General features: G+C 47.0%; 1 protein-coding gene and 1 long non-coding RNA gene across 2 annotated transcripts in view; one reads left to right on the forward strand and one right to left on the reverse strand.

The window, feature by feature from the left end:
• LOC149856471 (uncharacterized) overlaps window positions 1–23,462 on the forward strand; it is a 92,582-nt gene that overhangs the window by 56,616 nt on the left and 12,504 nt on the right. The window contains exon 6 of the mRNA XM_090064072.1: window positions 17,239–17,327. Within this exon, the coding sequence (XP_089920198.1) occupies window positions 17,239–17,327 (89 nt within the window). The remainder of the gene's footprint in view (window positions 1–17,238; window positions 17,328–23,462) is intronic.
• LOC149856472 (uncharacterized) lies at window positions 9,158–17,197 on the reverse strand. Its single transcript, XR_016438323.1, has 2 exons — window positions 16,025–17,197; window positions 9,158–10,079 (listed from the first exon to the last, which is right to left on the reverse strand). It is a non-coding gene; the product is annotated as an uncharacterized LOC149856472 (long non-coding RNA).

The following is a 23,462-nucleotide window of genomic DNA, read 5'->3' on the forward strand; positions in this document are numbered from 1 at the left end:
TCCACAAAAGGGGCAGCAAGCAGTGTCTGGCTGCTGCTGCTACTGTGTTAAGCATACATGAGAAAGAGAGAGAGAGAGAGAGAGGAACACACAGGAGAGAGAGGGAAAGAGAGAGAGAGGGATACCCCATCACCCCTGGGTTTTGTTTTGGGGTTTTTTTGCCCCCCACAACTGTTGGCACCCAGGGCAGTTCTCCCTGTCATCCCACGCTAGCTATACCACTAGGGAGTATGAGGCCAGAAGGAAGGGGACACGTCAGAGGATGTGTAGCATAGTGAGGTGGCTGCTGGTTGGGTGGGAATGGAGGTTGGGGTTTTAACCTTGTCCCCAGTGGGCCAGTGCTTCCCCCCTGCAATGTCCTTCATCCATGTTTTTTCAATGACTGTGTTAGTTGTTCAGCTTCAAAAGTAGCACCAGAGAAGGGAGGGGAACTGGAACAGGACCTCTGTCTTTCAAAGGGGTGTCCTAGCCTGACCTTGGACTACTGAACTGAAAAGCATAGGGGCCCTACTTCAGCACCCCTGCCCCCCATACACACACACACCCCCTGAGTAAGGGGGACTTAGAATGCAGGACCTCCAGCATCCCAGGTATGTGCCCTAGCCACTGAGTTATAATGGCAAAGGAGAGACGCACATACATGACTTTCTACATTTCTGGCTAGCTGAGGCTGCTACATGTCCTGTTCTTACCCTAGCTGCTCCTGGGTGTGTCTACAGAAGATGCTTTACTTGAAATTAGAGTAAATTACTGTGCAGCAAATATCACCATCTATATGTTCAGACTCCTACTGCAAAGCAGTTTGCTCTAATCATGAGTAAATTTGCTATCTGTAAATACAAGTAGAAAATTTACTTGGGAGTAATTACTGTGCAACACAACATATGTAGGTGGCCAACCCAGAGCAAACGTGCTCCTGGTCAGCTGGGCAGCAGGGGGCAGGAGATTGCTTCCTTCTCCCTCCGAGTTGCCGGATGCTGAGGTGGGCTCCACCAGTGGGGCCCAGACAGGGACCATGTCCCTCTGCCCTGACAGCGGGATACTTCCAGCCCCCACTCTGTGATCACAACAGATCTGGGGTGGGCCAATTCTTATCTTCCAGCCCTGGCAGTGCAATTGGGGATCCAGAGCTGGGATATAAGAATCTTCCAGCCCCCACTCCCTGATCACAGAGTGGGGGTGGGGAGTTCCTTGATTGTCCCCATCCAGGCTCCAATGGCAGAGCCTGCCCTGGCAGCAGGCAGCTCCCCGTGGGCGAGGAGCAATGTTCCTGCCCTCCAGGGCTAGCACCCAGGGAGAGCTCCCCTGGCTGGTGCAGGGGGCTGGTGTAGGGCTGGAAGAAGTGGAAGCAGACTGCTACCATGAGCAGCAACTCTTCTGTTTTCTGGCATATGTAGATGCCTGCCTGGGGTGGATTTACTCTAGAGATTTGCACATGTAATTAGGTTACTCATATTTGCACGTGTAGATGTGCCCGCTGTGCATATTTGCTCTGCATGACTATATAGCTATACATAGCTGGCCAAGTGCATAGGGCTATATGCACAGGGATAGAATGCCATTTGCATGTAAGTGTTTTTTGGGGGGACTACATAAAAATGTCATGTAGATTACCAAAGCTAGATGCCTGAGCATTCAGGAAAAGAATAAATGCTACAGAAACTTAATGGTATCATCCTTTTTAAGTGTTTTTGATCTTTCCCACCCCAGAGTGGGCAGTGTCTTGCAGATGTGAGTTTTAAGAATTGGTATTTTGTGGTTGGAGATATGAAGTTCATAAAGTTTAGAAAAGAGAGATCCTCAGATTAATAGGAAGATACACAAATCTTATTTACGCTCAGGGAAGGTCTTTTAACCATGCGATGCTTCAGGTCTGAAGACTTCTTTAAGTCATTTTCGATACATTATTTTTAATTTTATATCTGCCTCTGATCCCTTTATGTTTGGATCCCTAAAGTGATATTCTGTTCTTTCCTTGTACTCTAAGTCCTGAGATTTAGTTGTCTAAATGGTTGTCTAAGTGCCAAAAATTCCACTTACACATAAGTTGGCATTCTATTTCTGGACATGTACCTTACACATGTGGACATCTGTGTGTATGTATATCTATATATCTATATATATCTACATATGTTAGATATGTGTGTGTGTGTGTGTGTGCGCACACCCAGATGGGGCATATGGACTAGGGACAAAATGAGACAGAGATGGAGAGACTTTTTTGCCCTTTATTATAAAAATGCTAAAACCAATGTTGAGGTAGGCAGAGAAGACATGGGCATGATTTATAGAGAGAAAGAGAACAAGAAAGTGGATCCATTTTCCACCAAAATAGCTGAGTGATTGGGCACTCACCTGGAAAGCCAAAGACCCTGGATTCTGGACCCCCACTACTCCAGAAAGGGTTTGCATTTGGATCGGACTTCCCAGCAGGGCATTCTAACAATCATACAACAGAACAGCCCCCACGACAGCCATTATCCAGTTCCTGTTGAAGCTGGCTACCTAAGCAGCCCGGGGGGGGGGGCAGGGAGGCGGGAAAGGTACATGTGAGATATGTGGAGTAAGGATGGAGAAAGCAAGTCAGAGAGTGTGTGGCTCAGTGGCGTGACTACTGGGCTGGAAGAGAACAGGCCCTGGGTTCTACCTGAGGTCCTTAGGTCCAGGGCCTTGATCCTGATAAGGCAAGAGGTTCCTCTGTGTGCTGACTCTATCCATTGTTTCCTATAGCTTCATTAGTGGGTTAACTCCAAACGGAAGACTGTGGTATGGTCATTAGAGTGCTGTGCTGAGAAGTCAGTGGCATGCAAGTTTGAACTAATTCCTGTACTTGCAGTGGCAAGTACATGGGCTGCCAGTGTGGCGACGTGGATGCGTAAGGTGCAGTTAGCCTTCCTGACCACGTTCCCCACATTGGCAGCCCATGTTCATTGTATTTTGTTGTTGGAGATATGAAGTTCATACAGTTTAGAAAAGAGAGCTCCTCCGATTAATAGAAAGATACACAAATCTTATTTGTGCCCAGGGAAGGGATCAGAGGCAGGGATAAAATTAAAAATAATGTATCTAAAATGGCTTAAAGAAGTCTTCAGACCTGAAGCATCACACAGTTAAAAGACCTTTCCTGGGTGTAAATAAGACTTGTGTGTCTTCCTATTAACCTGAGGATCTCTCTTTTCTAAACTGTATGAACTTCATATCTCCAACCACAAAAAAAATAACACAGCAACCTCTTTTGAAATCCAAACAATTTCTAAAATAGCTTTCCTGTCAAATATGTGACTTGTACAGAATAGTTGCTTGTGCACTACAGGGTAAAAGTTTATATTTGAAGTATATCACTGGGTACAGATGAACAGGGCAGGCTTGAGCCCCTTGGTTCTGAGATCCTTTTCTGAGATCCTTTGGCATTCTGTTACAGACAAACCCCTAGGGCAGGGTGGGCAAAATAGCAGATCCAGCCAGTGGCTGGACTCCCATTTCCCAGCAGCCCCTGCCTGCATCACTGTGGCCACTTTCCATGAAGAATGCAGGAGCAGTTGGCCATGGTGGCAAGGGGCCAGCGGGTGTCCATGAAGACCAGGCCGAGCAGTGCTGGCAGGGTGCACAGGTGGGTAGGGAGCTGCTCTGGGGCTGGGGCTAGGGCCAGGATCTTGCAGCAGTGCGTGTGGTCTGGAGCCAGGACAGAGCTGCGATCCACTGCCTGCACATCCCCGCCCAGGGTGTGCTGGCAGCAGATCGCTGTTCTGCCTCAGCTCCAGCTTGCACGGTCACCACCATAAGATCCCAGGTCCGGAGCAGCTCCCCAGCCAGCCGCATGCCCTGCCTGCACTGCTTGAGCCAGTCTCTGTGGAATCCCTGGGCTCACTCTGTCATGGCCCCATCCACAGCAATGCAGAAAGGGGCTGCTGGGAAATGGAGTCCACTCCAGGCACAATCTTGCCCAGGGGCAGACTTTGCCCATCCCTGCCTTAGGGGGATTTTGGTGGTAAGATGTCTAGTTTTTTAATTCTAACTGGGTTTAGGCATGACCAGTCATACAAACTAGAGCAGTTCTGAGCATCAGGCGGCAGAACTCCAGACATCTGGGGAAGTTTACTATCAAGCAAGGTGGCTAGGTCTAGGCAGCAGCTGAGGGTGTGCTTTTTGGATTGTGTTTTTGGACTTAGATGCCTCAATTACTCCTAAATTCTGCTTTAGGGGCCTAAGTCTTTTATTGGATCTAGCCCAAATACTCTTATTTCCAACTCTCCCTGTGATCTTGAGCAAATCACTTCATACAAGATTCTCAAAAATATCTAGATAGCTAAATAATTTAGAGCAGGAGTGGCCATCCTGCAGCATGAGTACTTCAAGTGACCGGGCAGCTTGTGTGGCACACAACAGATCAGGACGAGGACAGGCAGTACAGCAGCAGACAGGAGGCTAAAGATAGAGCAGAAAACCAGGCAGGGAGCACAGGGCCAGAAACAGAAAATAGATCAGTATTTACATGCCGCCCCCCGCTTCAGGGCCGGCCACGTAAACAGTCCCTCCACTGCTGCCACCTCCTCCTCCAGCCTCCAGCGTGGTGGCTTCCTCTCCCCCACACTCGCTTCTGCCTCCGCTTCCTCCCACGGAGTGGTGGCGGCTCCCTTCCCCTGCCCGCCCCGCCCGTGGAGCAGCGGGGCTTCCCTCCGCCTGAGGAAGCGGCAGCCGTGGTTCCCCGCCGCCTTCGCCCGCGGAGCCGGGGGTCTTCCCGCTGCCTGACAATGCTGCGGCGGCGCTTCCCGCCCGGGGGCCTCCGCCTCCGCCTCCTCCTGCCTGAAGAGGCGGAGCCCCAGCAGCCAGTCACTGCCGGCCCTTTATTATATTAGATTTTGGCCCTTAAGGGGAGACTTTAAAAAATGTTTAGTGGTTTAAGAATTCAGCTAAGGATGAAGCAAGATTTAAAAAATATTTAGGCTCCCAATGTCCATTGAAGTTAATGGGAGTTAGGCGGCTGGGGCCAGATCCTATTCCACCTTTTGGGCATCTAAGTAGATTTAGGCATCCTTATGCAATTCTTTTTCATCCTGTTCAAGCTCCTGAAAACCTGTTAATGCAGGAGTGTCAAGCTTATCCAGTCTGCAGGCCAGATCCAGCCCATGGACCCATTGGCAACACATAGGGTGTGCACACAGGTGCATGTGCACCCCCTGAGATGGGCTGTGCACCCCCTGGGAGTGCCAGCCACAAAACTGGAAGTGCTGGTGGAGGTGCACTTCTGGTTTCACTGGTTTCCTCTCTGGTGGTTCTGTGCTCGGCAATCAGCCACTGGGGGACCCCTCACCCTGGCCGGTGATCAGCCGCTAGGGGAATCCCCACCCTGGTTGGTGATTGGCTGTTGGGGGATCCCCCCACCCTGGTCAGCAATCCATCACTGGGGGATCCCCTGCCCCCCAGTTGGCGATCAGCCACTGGGGGAAAGTCAGCAATCTGGTACCCCCCCAGACCCGGGAGGCACCAGTTGCCCATGCATGGACCCCGTCCCCCTCTTCTTCCATAGCATACCTGATCTAGCAGGTGCTCCATCTGATCTGAGACCCACGCTGCACAGATTCCAGAATGGCTGGACTTGGCACTGTGTGGCATAGTCCAGCCAGCCGGAGCAGCAGCTGTGACTGCCCTGGCTGGGCTGCACTATATATGCACCCACCCCAACAACTCTGGGACTGCACCACATGCAGTGCCTGCTCCAGCCAGTCCAGGACCCACACTGCATGTCCAGACTAGTTGGAGTATGTGCTGTGTGTGGTACACTTCCCAGAGCAGATGCCACATGTGGCACAGTGTGGCCAGAATGACCACTGTGCAGATGCAGGTCCCAGACCCGCTGGACCAGCTACTGAATCAGGTGTGGTGAGGGAGGGGGAGGGGAAGTAGGGAAAGGAGAAGGGGTCCATGGGCCAGATCTGGCCTGCAGACTGACCCAACACCACAGACACGCTGTGTCCTATGTGGGTTGAATCAGACCCAGAGGCAGTACCAGGAGCCACATGGTGGGGCTTTGACCCATGGGCAGTATGTTTGACATCCGTACATTAATGTAACTGCTTTTGTAATATACCCTTCACAAAAAAAAGCAGTGATAACCCCTGCCCCCAACTTTTGTATTAACTTTTTTTCAGGGATTTGAACAAGGTAGAACAGAATCACGTTTAGGCACCCAAGTCCATTTACATGCCTAATAGATAGACAAAACAGGCATTTTTTGCTAGAGACAGAATCCTTTTTCATTTTTTGTGCTGAAATGGTAATGCTTCAGCCATCTCTGGCCATTTTTGGCACTGAATTTATTCTGTGCCTGCATAAGTGTACACATGGAAACTCAGCATACACAGTAGAGCTGTGCACTAGCTGAGTATATACAAAAGTAAGTATGCACATACCTGAGCATAAGGCCCAGAAAAAAATGCTTGCGGGGGAGGAGAATTTCCTCACATTTTAGCCTCAATAGCAGAGTGATTAAGATGCTTGCCCAGGAAGCAGAAGACCTGGGTTCTGTGTGTCCCTCTTGCCAGTTTAGACTTCCAAGGAGAGTACTCTCATCACTATCAAGCAATATCTAAGACTCTCTCCTGCACTCCTGAGGCTAAGCCACTGCTCTTGCATTTAATAGTAACTAAGAAAGCTTCTGGCACAGTAAGAGCAAGAGTCCAGGCTAAAATCTATGACCTGCTTCCTTCTAGGGCCAGCGGCCTTCTCACTGATAGTCATACCATCTAATCTGGTCCCTTCCTCATGGTTCTGAATTTTTTTTAGCTGTCCAGAGAGCCAAGTACCCCAGCTGCAGATGTGCACTGAGATAGATCTACATTCAGAAAAGATATGGAGGAGAGCCTTAAGCTGGTGCCACTTAAGGGCAACAGGGGCAGGACCTCACCCTGCTGTGCCCTGCTCTTTCTGTTGTCTGTCCCCTCCCAAACCCTGGTCTATACCTGAGGAGACAAGAGCAGCCCTTGCTGCTGGTTGTATGCTAGTGCCCACCCAAAACCCCTCCTGCTGGCCGTGTGAGTGTAGGAGGTCCTCCCATGTAGCACCACAAGCCAGCCCAGCCACTTGTCACCTCCCAGCTGCAGCCAGCTCTGCTCCCATCCTGTCCTCCCAGGTGAGACCACCCCTCGTGCCCTGGGGTTGGGGCTGAGGCTCCTCCTGGGGGAAGATGGACCCCTGGGCTACAGGTCAGTGCAGCCTGCATTTCCCTGGCAGGGAGCTGGGACAGGCTGGAGGGGGCTGCTGGGCTTCCTCAAGCTTTGTGGGGGCAAGTGTAGGCAAAAAGGGGTGGAAGGCAGGAGGATTTGGGGTGCAGGTGGCTCTTGAGGGGCATATTGGGGTGTAGGCCGGAGCTTCCTTATGATTTGGGGGGCATTTGGGCAGTGGCAGGGCTCTGCTGGGGGTTGGGGTAGGGGTGTCCTCCCTTGGCTGACTGTCCTGCTGGCTGATCTTTTTTCCCTGGGGAGAAAGACTTTATTTTGAGCTATTATGCAATCTTCTCTGTATACACTACTCAAGAAAACATAAATCAGGGGGGAAAATTAATCAAATTAAATATGTCATAGCAGATGTTTGATTTTTTGCATATGGTTTGTTTTTATCGAAAATTTGTTAAAATGATAACTTAACCACTGGTTTTATATGTGCAGCCCTCAAAGCTCACCAAAATCCAGCCAAAATAATTAACTACACCTAATTTATCTCCTCACATTGGGGATCTTATGGCACATTGCCATCATTCTAGTGTGTTGTGGCACACCTTTTGGCAATCATTGGCCTAACACATGGTTTAGTGACTAGTGCAACATGCTTGGAAGTCAGAGAGGGGAAGGTTCAAACTCACCATACATGAGAAGGGTTTAGAGCCTGTATCTCCTGCTTCCAAACCACTTAAGTACTGGGGTAAAAATGGGGGGCTGGGGGCTCTTCATCCTCTGGAGTCTAGCATCCACTAATTATGGGCTTTTGGAAAGCTACATTTTCATTACTTTGTCACAGGTATGTGTCCAGAATGGATGTGTGTGCATAACCTAATGCTATATACATGCTATATATATGCTATATACATCTATCCATTCTGTCTAAGTGTCCACATTTACACTTCCTATACTTTCACAGTCCAGGGGAGAGTAGTGTGGCGAAATGCCGGGCTAGCGGCTCCGGCACCGCTTAGGGGAGCCGCGGGCTTTGCGGAGTTGTGCGAGCGCGCGGCTTGTGGGGCGGGATTGAGGTAGCTCTTAGCCGCCCTCGAGGTTCGCCGAGTTGGCACAAGTAGACGACTTAGAGTAAGTAGTTAGTGTCTCTTAATCTATCGGGTGTCCGTTGGTTCACGAGGTTCCAGAGCCAGCCCTTGCGTTCCAACAGTGGAACAAGTCCAAAGCTAGGTGCGGCTGCCGACTCCTTAAGTCCCAGAACTGGTCAACGGCTCATTGATATGGAATGTTAGTTATAAAAGTTATTACGGAGTAGATATAGAGTAAAATAAAAAGATTTATTCACTCACCTGGCCTCACCCTCTTACAAGTAAGAGGGGAGGCCGGTTGGAACGAAGTTGCAGTAAATACAAGTATAGCGAGCGTAGATATGTTGTCTAAGCTACGATGAGAGGCAGTCGAGAAGCGGAGTCTCCGATGTTTCTTCAGTTACAGTATGCCGGATACTAAAGGGGTCTGTTGGTTCACGGGGTTCCAGAGCCAGCAGCTGCCGACTCCGTAGTCCCAGAACTGGTCAACAGCTCATGAATGGGATATTCTATAGGGTGTCCGTTGGTTCACGAGGTTCCAGAGCCAGCCCTTGCGTTCCAACAGTGGAACAAGTCCAAAGCTAGGTGCGGCTGCCGGCTCCTTAAGTCCCAGAACTGGTCAACGGCTCATAATTGGGAAACACAAAGCAATACTGTAACACAGTGAATCGTTGTCAGTTGTCGGATTTCTGAGGCCTTTATCTTCGCTGGGATACGCCCAGGCGGGGAGGCTGAGAACCGGTCTGCGGGGTGATCAGGCCCACAGAGTTTTCCAGTTGTCGTCTCTGCTGCTTCCTGCTTTTTTGCCTCTTTTATAAATGTTTGTTGGACTGCCTCTATGACACTAACTATAGTATACAGATAGGATAATTTTCTTTTACATAATTATTGCTAGGCAGATTTTCTACATAAGTTTCATTTCTGCAAAAATGACACTTTTAGATAAGAAATGAAATTTACAGAATGCGCATGTGTAGCTTAATGCCAGTGGAGAGAAGTACAAAGCGTTCATTTTGATTAACAGTCTACTTCAAGGTTACATAAATGTGAGAGTGCCGCGCGGCAGTTACACAAAAAGAGAAAATAATATAAAGTCTTTGCTAAAAACTATAAGACAGTTACATGCCCCCATGCCGTGGGGCAGTGAAACATTTATGTAGTGGTCTCATTTAAAAACAGGTTGATGGTGAATAGTTCTTCTTCGTTAGGTTCATTAGAAAGTTTGGTATAGACAAAGGCACTTACAGAGTTTATACGATTTTGGATATACTTCATAACACAAGAACAAATACAAAAGAAAATGATAACAGGTACAAATACTAAGAGGAGTGCTGAAAGTAGGTTAGATAGCCAAGATGAAATATTAAAACCTAGTGCATTAAAGACTTGAGAAAGTAGACTGTTGCCAACGCCAGCGATGCCGTTGACACGGGTAGCTATTTTGCGAATACTATTAACCTGTTGGTTAAGTGGAATGGAAACATTTGGAATTGTAATGCAACATAGCTCATTAGATAGGTGTAATAACTAGGAACAGGTAAACAGAGTGTGTTACTAATGATAGACATAGCATGGTGGGCATTAGCTTGTAGCTATAGTTCATTTACGGGAATCTTTAGGCGTGACAGATGGTGTTGTATAGTGGTTACGACAGTGATGCGCAGGGGTAGTGTTAACGGAACGATGAATAGGCTCGCCGACGTATCGCGTTAGCAGGGAATACAGCCACTTCTTCGGAGGAGTGGTTTCTACGGAGTCAAGGCGCGTATACAAGATGGGTGACGAAGGTTTCCCGAACGGCTGTCCCATACGATACACTTGCCTGTAGAGAAAATAAACTGATTAAGGCAGGGTATAAAAGCTATATACAGAATAATAGCTAGTCTTTTATCTCGGAACGACGACTCAGCCAATTATGATGGGCTAATAATGTCTTATTGGGCGTGTCAGTTTTAACGTGATAAGTGTTTGGATAAGTTCCTGCAGATTGTATTGTTCCTTGGTATAGAAGCTGTTTCTTTTCGTTAGGCCCTGGTATGGCTACCCAGACAAGTTCCTCCGGCTGGAATCGAGGCTCCCACGGTTCTGGTGTTTCTTGCTTTCTGTCAGTCCATAACGACTTGTCTTCATTTAGTTGGATCAGAATTTGTGGTAGGCGGCTCGTCCAATTTGAATATGTGCCGTTTCCTGTTAGACGGAGTTTTTCTTTGAGGATGCCTATGAAACGTTCAACGACGCCATTTGACTGTGGGTGGTATGGTATGTGAGTGTGCCAGACGATGTTATAGGTGTTGCAAAAAACTGCTAGGGCCTTTGACGTAAAGGGTGGTCCCCCATCAGATTGGATCTCATTTGGCACTTGCCAGAGGCTCATGGCCTGAAGTAGTGCAGAACAGACGGTTTTAGCGGTGGTCTTCGTAAGCGGGATGCATTGCAATTGTCTGGTGCCTAGATCGACTAGGACTAATGCCTTAGCCTGACGTTTGACTCCAGGGAGTGGTCCCATGAGATCAACTTGCCACGTCTTTCCTGGGGAAAAGTACTTTGGGTCATATGCTTGTTTGGCCGATGCGGTAGGCATAGTCTTGACTTTATTACATATATAGCAGGTTTGACTTCGTGCCTTCCAATCTTTAAGTGTGATGGTAAATGGTGGCGTTTCAGCAGTTACTCGCTTCCATTTGAGATGAGCTTTGTTGGGGCTGATATGGCCCCAGAACTCATGTAGCCATTGCACTAAGTGTTGATTATTGACATCTGTCTTAGTGAGGATGGCTGCTGCAACTTGTTGTGGTCTATTTGCTGTTTTCTTGATGGCCTCTGCACGCTTCTCTGCATCTTGTAACACGGTGTCGATGTGGGCGTGGACTGGGTTAGTGTCTGGTCGGTGTGAGCGGGTGTGTTGTAACAGAGGTATTGTTTTAAATTGAGGCAATATGGCAAAGATATCATTCCACAAGAGTTGGTTTTCTGTGGCTTGTGCTTGTCCAGTTAATATTTTGTAGATATATTGGGAGTCAACAGCTATTACAGGGACAGGTTCACGGACATTATGAGCATCTAGGCAGTGTTGGAGGGCTCCTTTGAATGCGAGGAGTTCTTCCAGTTGTGCGTTTGGAGGTGGGGCTGCAGGTTCTACTTCAATGTATTGGCATGGGCTACAGAAGAATCCATGTGCTCCACCATGGGCTGTACTTCCATCTGACGCTATCCAGGCAGGCAGGATGGTGCCATACATTAGTAGGAGGTTTTGGTGAGGGAGGGAAGGTGTTGAACTTGCTGGCGCGTCTTTCGTCTTCCAGTGGTGGAAGTGAAAATGGAAGACTTGTACTAATTCTTGCCAGGTGGTACTTAAGCCATGAAAAGTTGGGTCTGGTCGGTCGGGAATTAGGAGTGGAAGTAGTGTGACGCCTGATCCGATGAGGGTTCCGGTGGTTATAGAGATGCTGGGATAGGCAACTGTAGCGAGCTGAGATGCTAGTAAGAGGGTTCCTGTGACTCCATACCGAAGTTGGGACGGTTGCATGGCTTTATAAGTTGAAAATACTAGCTTGTTATCGTTGGTAGTGCCGGTTGCCCAAAGTATTTGACTTGTATGTCCGAGGGCGACAGTTATAGACTCATTGGGGCTGACGCTGTGGAGAACTGTAGTTGAGGTGGCTTCTAAGAGTTCTTGTAACTTATCATAGTCGTGAGTGGGGTCCCATATGCTTCAAGTATCAGTTTTAACGCGTAGTTGCTGATGTAGACATGCGATGACTTCTAGTTGACTTGTTGGTACATGCGCTCTGTGCCAGTTCAGCTGGCCTAGAAATTGTTGAATTTCTTTTTTCGTTGGGGTAGTACCTTTGATCCAGGGGATGGTTGGAGTTGTATGCGTTGTTGCTTTGCGAGTGTTATGATCAAATACTTCGCCAAGGAAGGAAATGTGTGGCTTTGCGGTGAGTTGAGATTTTTGCATGTTTACAGTCCATTGATGGGCTTGTAAATGATGTATTAACTTTGCTGTAGTCTGGGTTACTACTTCTGGAGTTCTGCCCATGATAGCAATGTCGTCAACGTAACTCCAGATGCGAACATCCTCAGACGTAGAGAAGGCTTCAAGGGTAGTGTTGATGGCTGCCGTGGCTACTGCTGGTGAATTGCAGTACCCTTGGGGACAGACGTTCCATTTAAACATTTGTCCATTTACACACATGTTAAGTATCCCGACGTCATCGATAATAGGGATAGAGAAGAACATGTTTTTGAGGTCTAAGGTACTTCCAAACCAGGGGGTTGCCTGGTAGGCTATCATTTCACTTAAAGTCTGTGGTAGCGTCTTAAGGCTGGGTTGCGATAAAGGTTCTACTTGCTTGTTGGCACGACGATAGTCAACTACGAGTCGAGCTTCGTTAGGGCTTCCGGGTTTTGCAATGCCCCAGGCAGGTGATAGAAACTTAGCATGTGAAATTTTGGAAATACGGCCTGCTTCTTGTAGTTCATTGAGAAGCTTCTGGAGTGACTCTCGAAGATGTGACTTTGTAGGGATGGGCGTGTAGCGCCACGACAGGTGATTGATGACTTTCGGCGTATGGGGTGCGATGCTCGATGTTTTACAGGGTTCAACTGGAAATGCTTGTAAAAGTGTAGGCTTGAGATTAAATTTGAGGATCTCTGAGACACCGAGTAGGTTGACATCTCCTATCGCTGCTACGAACGACTTTCCTGTTGGGTGCTGTACACAACGGCCTAACGTGACACTGGCGACGGAGTTTAGGCCTTGTACGTGGATTCTTTTTTTAAGCGGGGTGTGGGGGGTAGATAGTTGGATGACTGAAATTTGTGCTCCGGTGTCTAGGAGGAACTTAATTGCTATTGCCATCTTGAGGCCTAGAGGGCCTTTATCGGATGAGTTGCTTTTGATGTAAATAGTTGCATAGGGGCGTTGATCATGCAGTTGTTGAGGTTCGCCACCGAGGTTAACTGCCTCGGCGGCTTCTACTCATTTTTTGGCTTTGACTGGCGGTTAGGATCCCATCCTAGTTTGATGGCGAGGGTTAGTTGCTCTCCCTCTGATAACTTTCGGAGAGTCGCTTTATCTAGCCCGGATCGCCCCAATAGGAAGCCGAATCTTGCTTGCTCTAATGGCGTTCGAGTAGGTGGTCCTTGGGCTGGTGGTTGTTGTGGCAAATTATGAGCGGAGGGATGACTTGGCTGTTGAATCGAGGGCTGTGTCCATACTGGTTGAGTTGTAAGGGCTGCTGGGGGAAATGGAGAAGACGACTGAGATACAACTCCGGTGGGTGAAAAAGACTGCAGTTCTGCGAGTAGAGCAAATCGTTTTAATGTTTGACTGGCAGGGGAGTCTAGTTGGTGTTGTAAATGAAGAACAGTACTGCTAGGCTTGCCAACAGCAGTAATCATTACTAGGCGAGCTGCTTGCCCAAACCCGGCTCCATAAACTTGGTATGCTTCTTCTACTCCCTCTAGGGTAATTGGGACTTTACTAGGATCTGGTAGGTACTTATGTGGCCACTTGTCTATAGTGGTCCTGAAATCTGCGCTGCCAATTTGGTTTTCTCTAGGATCCCATCGCAGGAAAGAGCAGCCTATCATGGCATAAATAAGTGACAAAGCTCTTGGTTGTTCAACTAGAGTAGAGAGTCCGTCATGGATTCTATGGGGACAGTTGAGAAGTGCCCCGACAGCTAGGGCAGCCGGTGATAACACTGGTAAGTCTTCTACATCTAGAATTTCGGTATTCACGCAGATTTCTCCACTCCACTGGGATTGTTGCATTAAATATCGCGCTTCTGTCTTGTCCAGTGTCTCCATAGCATGTACGACTACGAGACGGCCTAACCAGATGGCGGGGGTTTCATCTGGGCCGATTCGTGTATCCAAATAGAGTTCTCGTAACTCGCTTCGGTTGCGCGTTCTGAAGACGATGGTTGTACGTTCTGTTTTCATGGGGTCGCGAGACTTTCCCTTAGTTTTGTTATTTTCTGTATGCCGTTGGTTGCTCTCACCCTCGTTTTCTTCTTTTATACTTTCTTCTCCTTCTCCCCTTTCGCCCTCCTCTTGCTCCCCTTCGTCTCTAGAAAATGGAAGTGTGTCATCCTCCTCTTCATCTTCTTCAGTAATAACTTTTCGAGTCTGGGTGGTAACAGGCAAGGCAGCTCTTCGAGTAACAGCTGGTAAGGTAGTTTTTCGGGTGGCAACTGGTAAGACGGCTAATGGCGGAGTTGTCGATGGCAATGGTGGATAAATTGACGATATTAGCGTGGTAGTAGTAGCAGGAGGGTTAAGTTCTGTAGTAACGACAGTGGCTAGTGGTGCGGTGGCGGCTGGCGGCGCGGCGACGGCTGGTGGAGCGGCAACGGCGGCTGGCGGGACGGCGGCTGGTGGAGCGGCAACGGCGGCTGGTGGCGGGACGGCGGCTGGTGGAGCGGCAACGGCGGCTGGCGGCGGGACGGCGGCTGGCGGAGCGGCGACTGGCGGCGGGACGGCGGCTGGCGGAGCGGTGGCGGTGACTGGCGGGATGACGGCTGGCGGAACGGCGGCTGCTGCTGGCGGAACAATAGCAACGACTGGGGGGTAGAGGAGCTTTGCGGCGGTGTTAACTGGAGGGTTAGGCTCTGAATACGGAGGTGGTTCCTTATATTCAGTTAGTGTATATTCTGGAGCAGTTGGAGTAGTTGGGGGAAGGCATGGAAGTAACTTCGCTTCCTTTAAGCACTCAGGGCTCTCTTCTGGGTTGGTCAGCATGCTTGATGCCTTTGCGGCTGCTAGTTCTGTGGCATTGCGGCATGCAGTGTGGAGCTGCGACTCTAAGTCTCCTATAGCTCCTACAGCATTTATGAAGTGTCGCAACAAAACTTCTGTCACGCTACTGGGAATTATTTCTGTTTTGTTAAAGAGTCTTTTCTTGGCTCCCCTCTCGGCTTCTAGTTCGTGGCGGCGGCGGACTAAACTATCATAGGCCTTCCCAGTTTCAGGTATTCGCTGGGGGTTAATTTGGCCGGGGGGGTGCTTTCCTATGACATTATGAAGGAGCCCTAGAATAGAGGCTTGTTCTTCACTGGCCGGTGACGCATCTCCTTTAGAAGGGAGAATACCTGCAAGGGCTCCGTTTCCCCCTGCATTTGTTGGGGAAAATATGACTTTGGGGGCGGCCATTACACACCCCAGAGCAGCAGCAGCTAGTGAGCATGTCCAGATTCTACTTCCTGGTTCGTTCACCCAAATGCGACCAGAGATTTGAGTCTTAGGGTCACTATCGCCTGCCGCATGATAAGCAAGATGATTCCAAAGATCATCAGAGGTTAATGGGGGTGAACGGTGTCCCAGTCGCCAGGGACACATGCAGACTAGCATGGCCTGATCGTCTACTTGGGATCCTGTTCGTGACGCCATGTGGCGAAATGCCGGGCTAGCGGCTCCGGCACCGCTTAGGGGAGCCGCGGGCTTTGCGGAGTTGTGCAAGCGCGCGGCTTGTGGGGCGGGATTGAGGTAGCTCTTAGCCGCCCTCGAGGTTCGCCGAGTTGGCACAAGTAGACGACTTAGAGTAAGTAGTTAGTGTCTCTTAATCTATCGGGTGTCCGTTGGTTCACGAGGTTCCAGAGCCAGCCCTTGCGTTCCAACAGTGGAACAAGTCCAAAGCTAGGTGCGGCTGCCGACTCCTTAAGTCCCAGAACTGGTCAACGGCTCATTGATATGGAATGTTAGTCATAAAAGTTATTACAGAGTAGATATAGAGTAAAATTAAAAGATTTATTCACTCACCTGGCTTCACCCTCTTACAAGTAAGAGGGGAGGCCGGTTGGAACGAAGTTGCAGTAAATACAAGTATAGCGAGCGTAGGTATGCTGTCTAAGCTACGATGAGAGGCAGTCGAGAAGCGGAGTCTCCGATGTTTCTTCAGTTACAGTATGCCGGATACTAAAGGGGTCTGTTGGTTCACGGGGTTCCAGAGCCAGCAGCTGCCGGCTCCGTAGTCCCAGAACTGGTCAACAGCTCATGAATGGGATACTCTATAGGGTGTCCGTTGGTTCACGAGGTTCCAGAGCCAGCCCTTGCGTTCCAACAGTGGAACAAGTCCAAAGCTAGGTGCGGCTGCCGGCTCCTTAAGTCCCAGAACTGGTCAACGGCTCATAATTGGGAAACACAAAGCAATACTGTAACACAGTGAATCGTTGTCAGTTGTCGGATTTCTGAGGCCTTTATCTTCGCTGGGATACGCCCAGGCGGGGAGGCTGAGAACCGGTCTGCGGGGTGATCAGGCCCACAGAGTTTTCCAGTTGTCGTCTCTGCTGCTTCCTGCTTTTTTGCCTCTTTTATAAATGTTTGTTGGACTGCCTCTATGACACTAACTATAGTATACAGATAGGATAATTTTCTTTTACATAATTATTGCTAGGCAGATTTTCTACATAAGTTTCATTTCTGCAAAAATGACACTTTTAGATAAGAAATGAAATTTACAGAATGCGCATGTGTAGCTTAATGCCAGTGGAGAGAAGTACAAAGCGTTCATTTTGATTAACAGTCTACTTCAAGGTTACATAAATGTGAGAGTGCCGCGCGGCAGTTACACAAAAAGAGAAAATAATATAAAGTCTTTGCTAAAAACTATAAGACAGTTACAAGTAGGTTCACAACCTCCATGTAAGTGCCAGAAATTCCACTCACACATTTAGAAAGCTAGATGCACAAAAGGAAATTGAATTCCACCCTAGGATCTTACCTACATTTGGAGGCAGTGAACTACCTTTAAAAAACAGGTGCTTAATGATTGTTTTTCTTGAGAAACCCCAAAAAAGACAGAACTTGGAAAATGCCTTAGCTCCACTGTGCTTTATTGATAGGTGTGCTTATAAGAATCAACATTGTTTTGTGCTTTATACTTGCTGATAAAATCCCTATCATCCAACCCAGGCCCTGCTCCGGTTTCTGTCCTTGTGCAGTGGTAATTCTGTGTTTGTTTTGTTTCTCCTTAGCTCACAGAATGGAGAAGAAGGTGGAGCTTGGCCAAACAACCAGTTTGATACTGAAATGCTTCAAGCCATGATCATGGCATCAGCAAATGGTCAGTATCTATTAATCATAAGCTAATTGCAACATTTTTAATAATACAGACATTTAATGTGAATGCGTTCAGAACTTTTGCACTGGAACTATCCATAGTTTACACTGACTGGGCAGACTGCAATAATTTCTAAAGTACTTCTAAGAAGATACTGTTTGAATACCATTCACTACTGTATAAGCATGCAAAAGAGATGTGAATCAGGCATGATTAACACAGCTGGTATGAGATAATCATTATGCTTCCATTGTGTTGTAGGGCAATAGCCTGACAACTGAGTGTCTTCAGCAACCAAATTATAACTACTACACGCTAAAGAAAAGGGAGTATGATTCATAAAATAGTGCTACTGAATAGAAGACCCAGGGCTTGGGGTGCCTTTTGTCTTTTAAAAAATGTGTATTTATAGCTGGATAGTAAGCTTGATCCCAAAAAGAACAAATTCAGTGCCTGATTCAATGCATCCATAGTTTCATAGTTTGTAGGGTCGGAAGGGACCTGAGCCGATCGTCAAGTCCGACCCCTGCCATGGGCAAGAAAGAATGCTGGGGTGAAACGACCCCAGCTAGGTGATTATCTAGCCTCCTTTTGAAGACCCTCAGGGTAGGAGTGAGCACATGCAAGAGGATAAATTTGCATTGGGACTTTGATGGAAGAAGCAAGGTTGGTAGATGTGGATGTGGCTAGAAATAGGGCAAAATCACAGTAGTAGGGAAACAAGAATTGCCATTCTCACCTGTCTTTCCTGGAATCAAACTAGCACAGAGTACTTCAGAAGAAGATATAAGGTTGGTGTGCAGTCTATTCCCACATATATACTTGTGTGTGTATGTGTGCATTTTATCTGAAGTGGAGAGAGAGATGCATACATATTTCAATAAAGGTCTACATTTACAAAACAAAACCTCCTTTTTTTACGGGAGTATTTTTGTACCTACTTTTGTATCTAATTTGTCATGGATAGACTTAATCCTTGGTCCCTACTCATATATCTCAGCATTATTCTAGTTGTTAATTCATTGCAAATACTGAAGTGCAGGCACATTTATATTGCTGACAAAGGAAGGCTGATGCATGACTGAAAATCTGCCTCAACATCTTTCATAAAAAAACTAGAATCTTGGTTCCAAAATGATACCTTTTATTAGACCAGCTGGAAAATGGCAAGAAAATTGTCCTTTTCTGAAAGCTTTCAGGATCAAAGTCTCTTCATCAGGCCCTGGGAAAAGTGTAGATGATACAAGATGGTAAAAAGTCCCCATAGGTAGGAAATAAATTTCATTTTTGCACAGAGGGAGCTGAAAATGCAAGGCTGTCCCTCTGCGTCCATGAGAGTGTCTTTGTCAGCTGTGTTGAGTAGCTCTTTGATGTGTTGATCAGGTAGAATTCCTTCCCTGGAGGTGTCAGATGGCAGGCAGAGATGTAAAAAAACTTCCTTGTTCTCCAATAAAGTTTAAAATCCAAAATTGGCCAAAATTTGGCGTATTCCATGTTTCAGGGGTGTACAACATCTTTCAAGTATTTCTGTTGTGGAGGATTGTTTGGTTCTGGTTTTGGTTTTATTTTTTGTTTTGTTTTACATTAGTGGCTATTTTTTGTGAGAGCGATAGAAACTACAGATGTACTTTTGTTGCTGTATAATCTGGTTTCATTTTTATTGAGGAAACAAAAGGCATTAAAACATACAATTGAAGATAGAGGCTACCTATTTTACATAATGTCTTTTTTTACAAACATCATCAAGTCTTCTCCCTCTAAATTGTAAAACTAGAAATAAAAGAAGAGCCATAAAACACTGCCATTCATTTTAAAATAGGGAGAAAAAAAACTCAGCATAACCATAATGTGCAGACTAAAATGCTTAGTATATTTTTTTTACATTCTTAAGAGAACAATTCTGAGACTGTGGTTTAAAATTGGCCTTGCTTCTTTGGAGAGCTGCCTTAGTCTGAACTTTGTCACTCTGAAAGCCTCTGTGCAGACACAGTGCAGCCCAAGCAAACAGCTGCTGCAGTCAGTTAAAGAAATGAGGGTTCTGGGCATTAGATTTGTTTGCTTTTGTATATTTTTAAGAAATGAAACCATGTAAAAATGTGGTTCTGTTCTGAAAAAAGACCCTGTAAAGATTGCCGCAGGGGGACCATATGGTTACCATAGCTCACTGACTCCGGATCAAATTTCCTTGCTTTAAAAATAAAATGATTATTTTCCTAAATGCCATCCATGCAGTCCCTACAATTTTAAAGCCAAGTGAAGTATTTCCAAACTGTGCATCAGTTTACATGTAACTGGACACATCTACACAAGATGTTTACTGCAGAGTTGAGTAATTAGCTCAGCAGTAAAACATCACTGTCTACACGTGCAGTGCTATTAGGATAGAGTAAACTAATTAACTCTGCTGTAGGATAGTAGGGCCAGCCACAAGTACTATCCTACAGTGGAGTTATTTACTCTGCTGCAATGCATATTGCATATTCTGCTGACAGGCTGGATGAACACAAGGGTGCTTCCCTTGTGCCCCAGCAAACCCCTCTGTAGCACATTGGGCTGGGTTGGAGTAGCCCCAGGCTGGCAGGCTGATCCCTAGGGCCCCTTGCTAGCTGCAGTTGCACTGCTCTGGCTTAGTGTCCAGCAGTCCATGTAAACACTGCACATGGGAGCAATAAAGTCCTTTGTGAACTGCACTGGAATTTATTCAGACACATTAATGTGTAGATGTGCCCCCTAAGAGCAAACAACCTTGTTTTGGCAAATCTCCTCTGCTGCACATGATAAACTGGATTGTGTCTTTTTTGCCATTGGACTTGGTCATAATGTCCTGCAGTGATGGCTTAGACCCCTTGAACAAGCACAAGCTTCTGAGATCTGTTCCATCCTTTGGTGCAAAGCAAAATGCTGTCTCTGAGTATTACTTTGTTAACAGGTAAGGGCCAGGACCGCCTACCTCCATCTCTCTTTATTTGGCATTTGGCTGGAGACTAGGAGTAGGAGTTCCTGTTCTCACCAAAGTACGTGGAATTCAGAGTAAAGTCCACGATTAATGGATTTTTCAATTCACTGGCAATTCTGGCACTGGGGAGAATTGCTCGGGGCCAGCACAGTTTTGAGTTTTTTTAATTTTCAGTTTATTCTAATTCACTTTGGATTCAAAAAGTCAGAAATATTAGTTCACATTTGAACATTTTGATTATTTTTAAGTATTTTAAAATAAAATTTAACAGAAATTTTGAAACAAAAATAACTTTCCATCTTTCCTTAACCTTCCAAAACATAGTTTTTGCTACTGCACATTAGGGGAGCCTAATGCTCCTTTAGTTAATACCTCACATTAGAGGTACTAAATTTAATGTGCAGTAGCAAAAGTGCATTAATGAATGTGTAGATGCATCTGGTGTGTGCCATTTAAACATGCTAGAGTCCCATTTACTTTAGCAGCACTATCCACATGCTTAGCATTAAGCATATGTGTAGATGCTATGCTGGATGAAAGCCAGTGTGGAAAGAGGGCTTCTTGTACTGTGCATAATCTGCCATCTTCTAGGTCAGAAGGGGAAGGGTGATACCTCTACAGGGGTATGCCCCTCCTCTTGCTTAGGCTTCTACAGAATCCCCTCTTCCATGCAGGAGGTGACAGAGCAGTAAATTGGCCATGCTGTGTAGATTCAATCTGCTTGGGAGTCTGTACAGTTTATTTGCACTGACTCCCTCTGGGCCCTGTTCAAGGCTGCCGGTCAGTAGCTGCAGGACAACACAAACAAAAGTATCAGTACACTAGGAATTTCATGCTCACAGGCAGAGGCATTACACCAAGGCTTGAGCCCTGGACAGCAGCAGTGGCAGTGGTGGCAGCTGGGCTGGGAGCAGCACTGTTGTTGTTCATGCGGCCCCTCCAAAGCTGCCTATACACATGCTTGGAGGTGCGGGGGGAGGCATTTTAATTACAGCAGTTCCCAGACAGCTGCTCTAATTAAAATGTCTCATCGTCACATGTATTAAGCCCCCCAGGTATTTCAAAATGGATGCAGGGGCACCTTATCTAAAGCTCATTTGATGAAGTTTATTTAAAGCACCCATGCCACCATTTTGAAATGTGAGGGGTTTCATATACATGATAGTGAGGTGACACTGGAGCATTCTAAGCAGGAAATGGAGCAGACTTGATTAATCACATCTTCTCTGATGCACTCTAATTAGAATGCAAACGAACATGTCTATAGGCAGCCTAAAAAAGAAGCTTAACTGCTGCCAAGAGTTAAATTAATCTAGTGGAATTTAGCAAAAGTAGTCTGTAGCTCTGTAGTCTGGCTTTGAGGCCCCTTCCCCTGCTCCCAAAATGTCTCTACTGTTGACTGGAAGCTGCCCCACAGTTGCAGGGTCAGCCTCCTGGGCTGCATATACATGAGCAGGGGCACACATTTAGAGCAGCACAAACAGTACTGGCACAAATTTGTGCTGCTACTTTGTGCTGGAGTGCACATTCCTGCTCGTGCACTTTCAATGGGACACACTGTCAGGGTGTTCCATGTGCTGCAGGGGGCGTGCTGGCTGGGTCACATGGTGTCCTAGTGTAGAGAGCTGGCAAGCAGCCTCTACAGCCAGCTATAAGGGATTGCTGCTCCCTCCTCTCAAGGCATGCTGTGCCCCAGCCACCTGAGCGGCTGGCTGGGGTACAGTGTGCCTTGAGATAGAGGCTCCACATGCCTTAGCATGGGGGCTCCACAGTGGAGCCCCTGTACTGAGGCATGCAGAGACAGGGGGGCCCAGGGCTGCGTTTTCCCCCATCTCAAGGCAGCCCTACCTGGCACTTCGGAATGCATTGTGCCACTTTTCTTCCAAGTTTTTGTTTGTTTGTTACCAGGAAATCCCAGTAGCAAATTTTGCTCCAGTGCTGCAAATTAGCATGTGCCTACATGTCTGGGTCCAGCCCTGGAGTTCTGCTCTTTTGCTCCTCTTTGGAGGCTTCTTCATGGTTCAGGCAGTTATCCAGTCTAAGGTTTCAGCAACTAAAACTGATCAAATATATCGATGACGGTGAAGTAGGATAGCCTCCTGCTCCTTCTCACTAGCTGGGTGGGCTTTGCAAGGCTAACATGAGGGAGCAGCAATAAAAAAGTAATCTCTTCCAGAGAAGGCAACAAATCTAAACCAGTACAGCATAAGCAAATGCCATTTTTAGAGAGCCTCTTTTCTGACTGTAACAGCATTTCAGAAATGTCCTGCTTTCTTTTGGTATTTTCTCTTCCCTGAGCATATGGCACCTCCAGTTTGTGTGGGGGGAAGGGAGGCAGGCAGCTCCAGAAACCAGTCCCTCACCCATGGTGCTGTGACATCCATATGGAGTAAGCTTGCTAGCCAACTGAAATGCTTTCATTTACACATTGCTTTTACAAGTCTTAAATAATTGAAAAGTCTGAAGAGAAACACCCATCTTCGGAGGCAGAGGAATACACAAGATGAGTCTTAAAGCATCACTAAAGGCTGGATGTCTGATGGTATCTAATGGTAGGGATGCTCATTTAAAAATAATTTGGACTTTTAAACTATTTGAATTGATGCAGGTAGATGTGCAGTGGAAGAAAAAGTGCTTCAATTCTAATGGTAGAAACCAAGTCAGAGACCGCCATGCATGGGGGGCCAGAGTAGTGGGGCAGACACTACTGTCTGCAGGCAGCATCTTGGCTTTCTAAGATGTATTGAAACCGGTTAAATAATAATCTCTACATTTGGTTTTGCTGACAGCCCTCCTAGAGCCACAGTGTGAAGTGTTCAGGGGATAAACTGCTGAAGCTTGTTGTATTAGCCAGTTTGAGCTCAGATTATAGGAAAAACGGAGACAGGAGTTGGTTGTCTCATTTAAAATAGCATAGTTTTCTTCATCTCACTTTGCCAAAAGAACCCTAAGACCATTTAGATTAATTGACTGTGTACGGGAAGGTTACCTTGAAGGAGTGTCATGAAGTGTGAAGCTAGACATGTACCTTCCTATAATGATATCACAACCTGCAGCTGACTTAGGTTGTTATTGATAAAGTCTGAATGTGAACAGTACCATAAGGATGGGTGGGTGGCATAAGTGCCGACTTTGTTTTTTGCTAGTGGGTGTTTTTTTGTGCGTGTGTTCCTGCACCGATC

This window comes from Crocodylus siamensis, chromosome 10 (genome assembly GCF_052110815.1).
Source record: "Crocodylus siamensis isolate JL-2025a chromosome 10, ASM5211081v1, whole genome shotgun sequence".
NCBI classification, from domain to species: domain Eukaryota; kingdom Metazoa; phylum Chordata; order Crocodylia; family Crocodylidae; genus Crocodylus; species Crocodylus siamensis.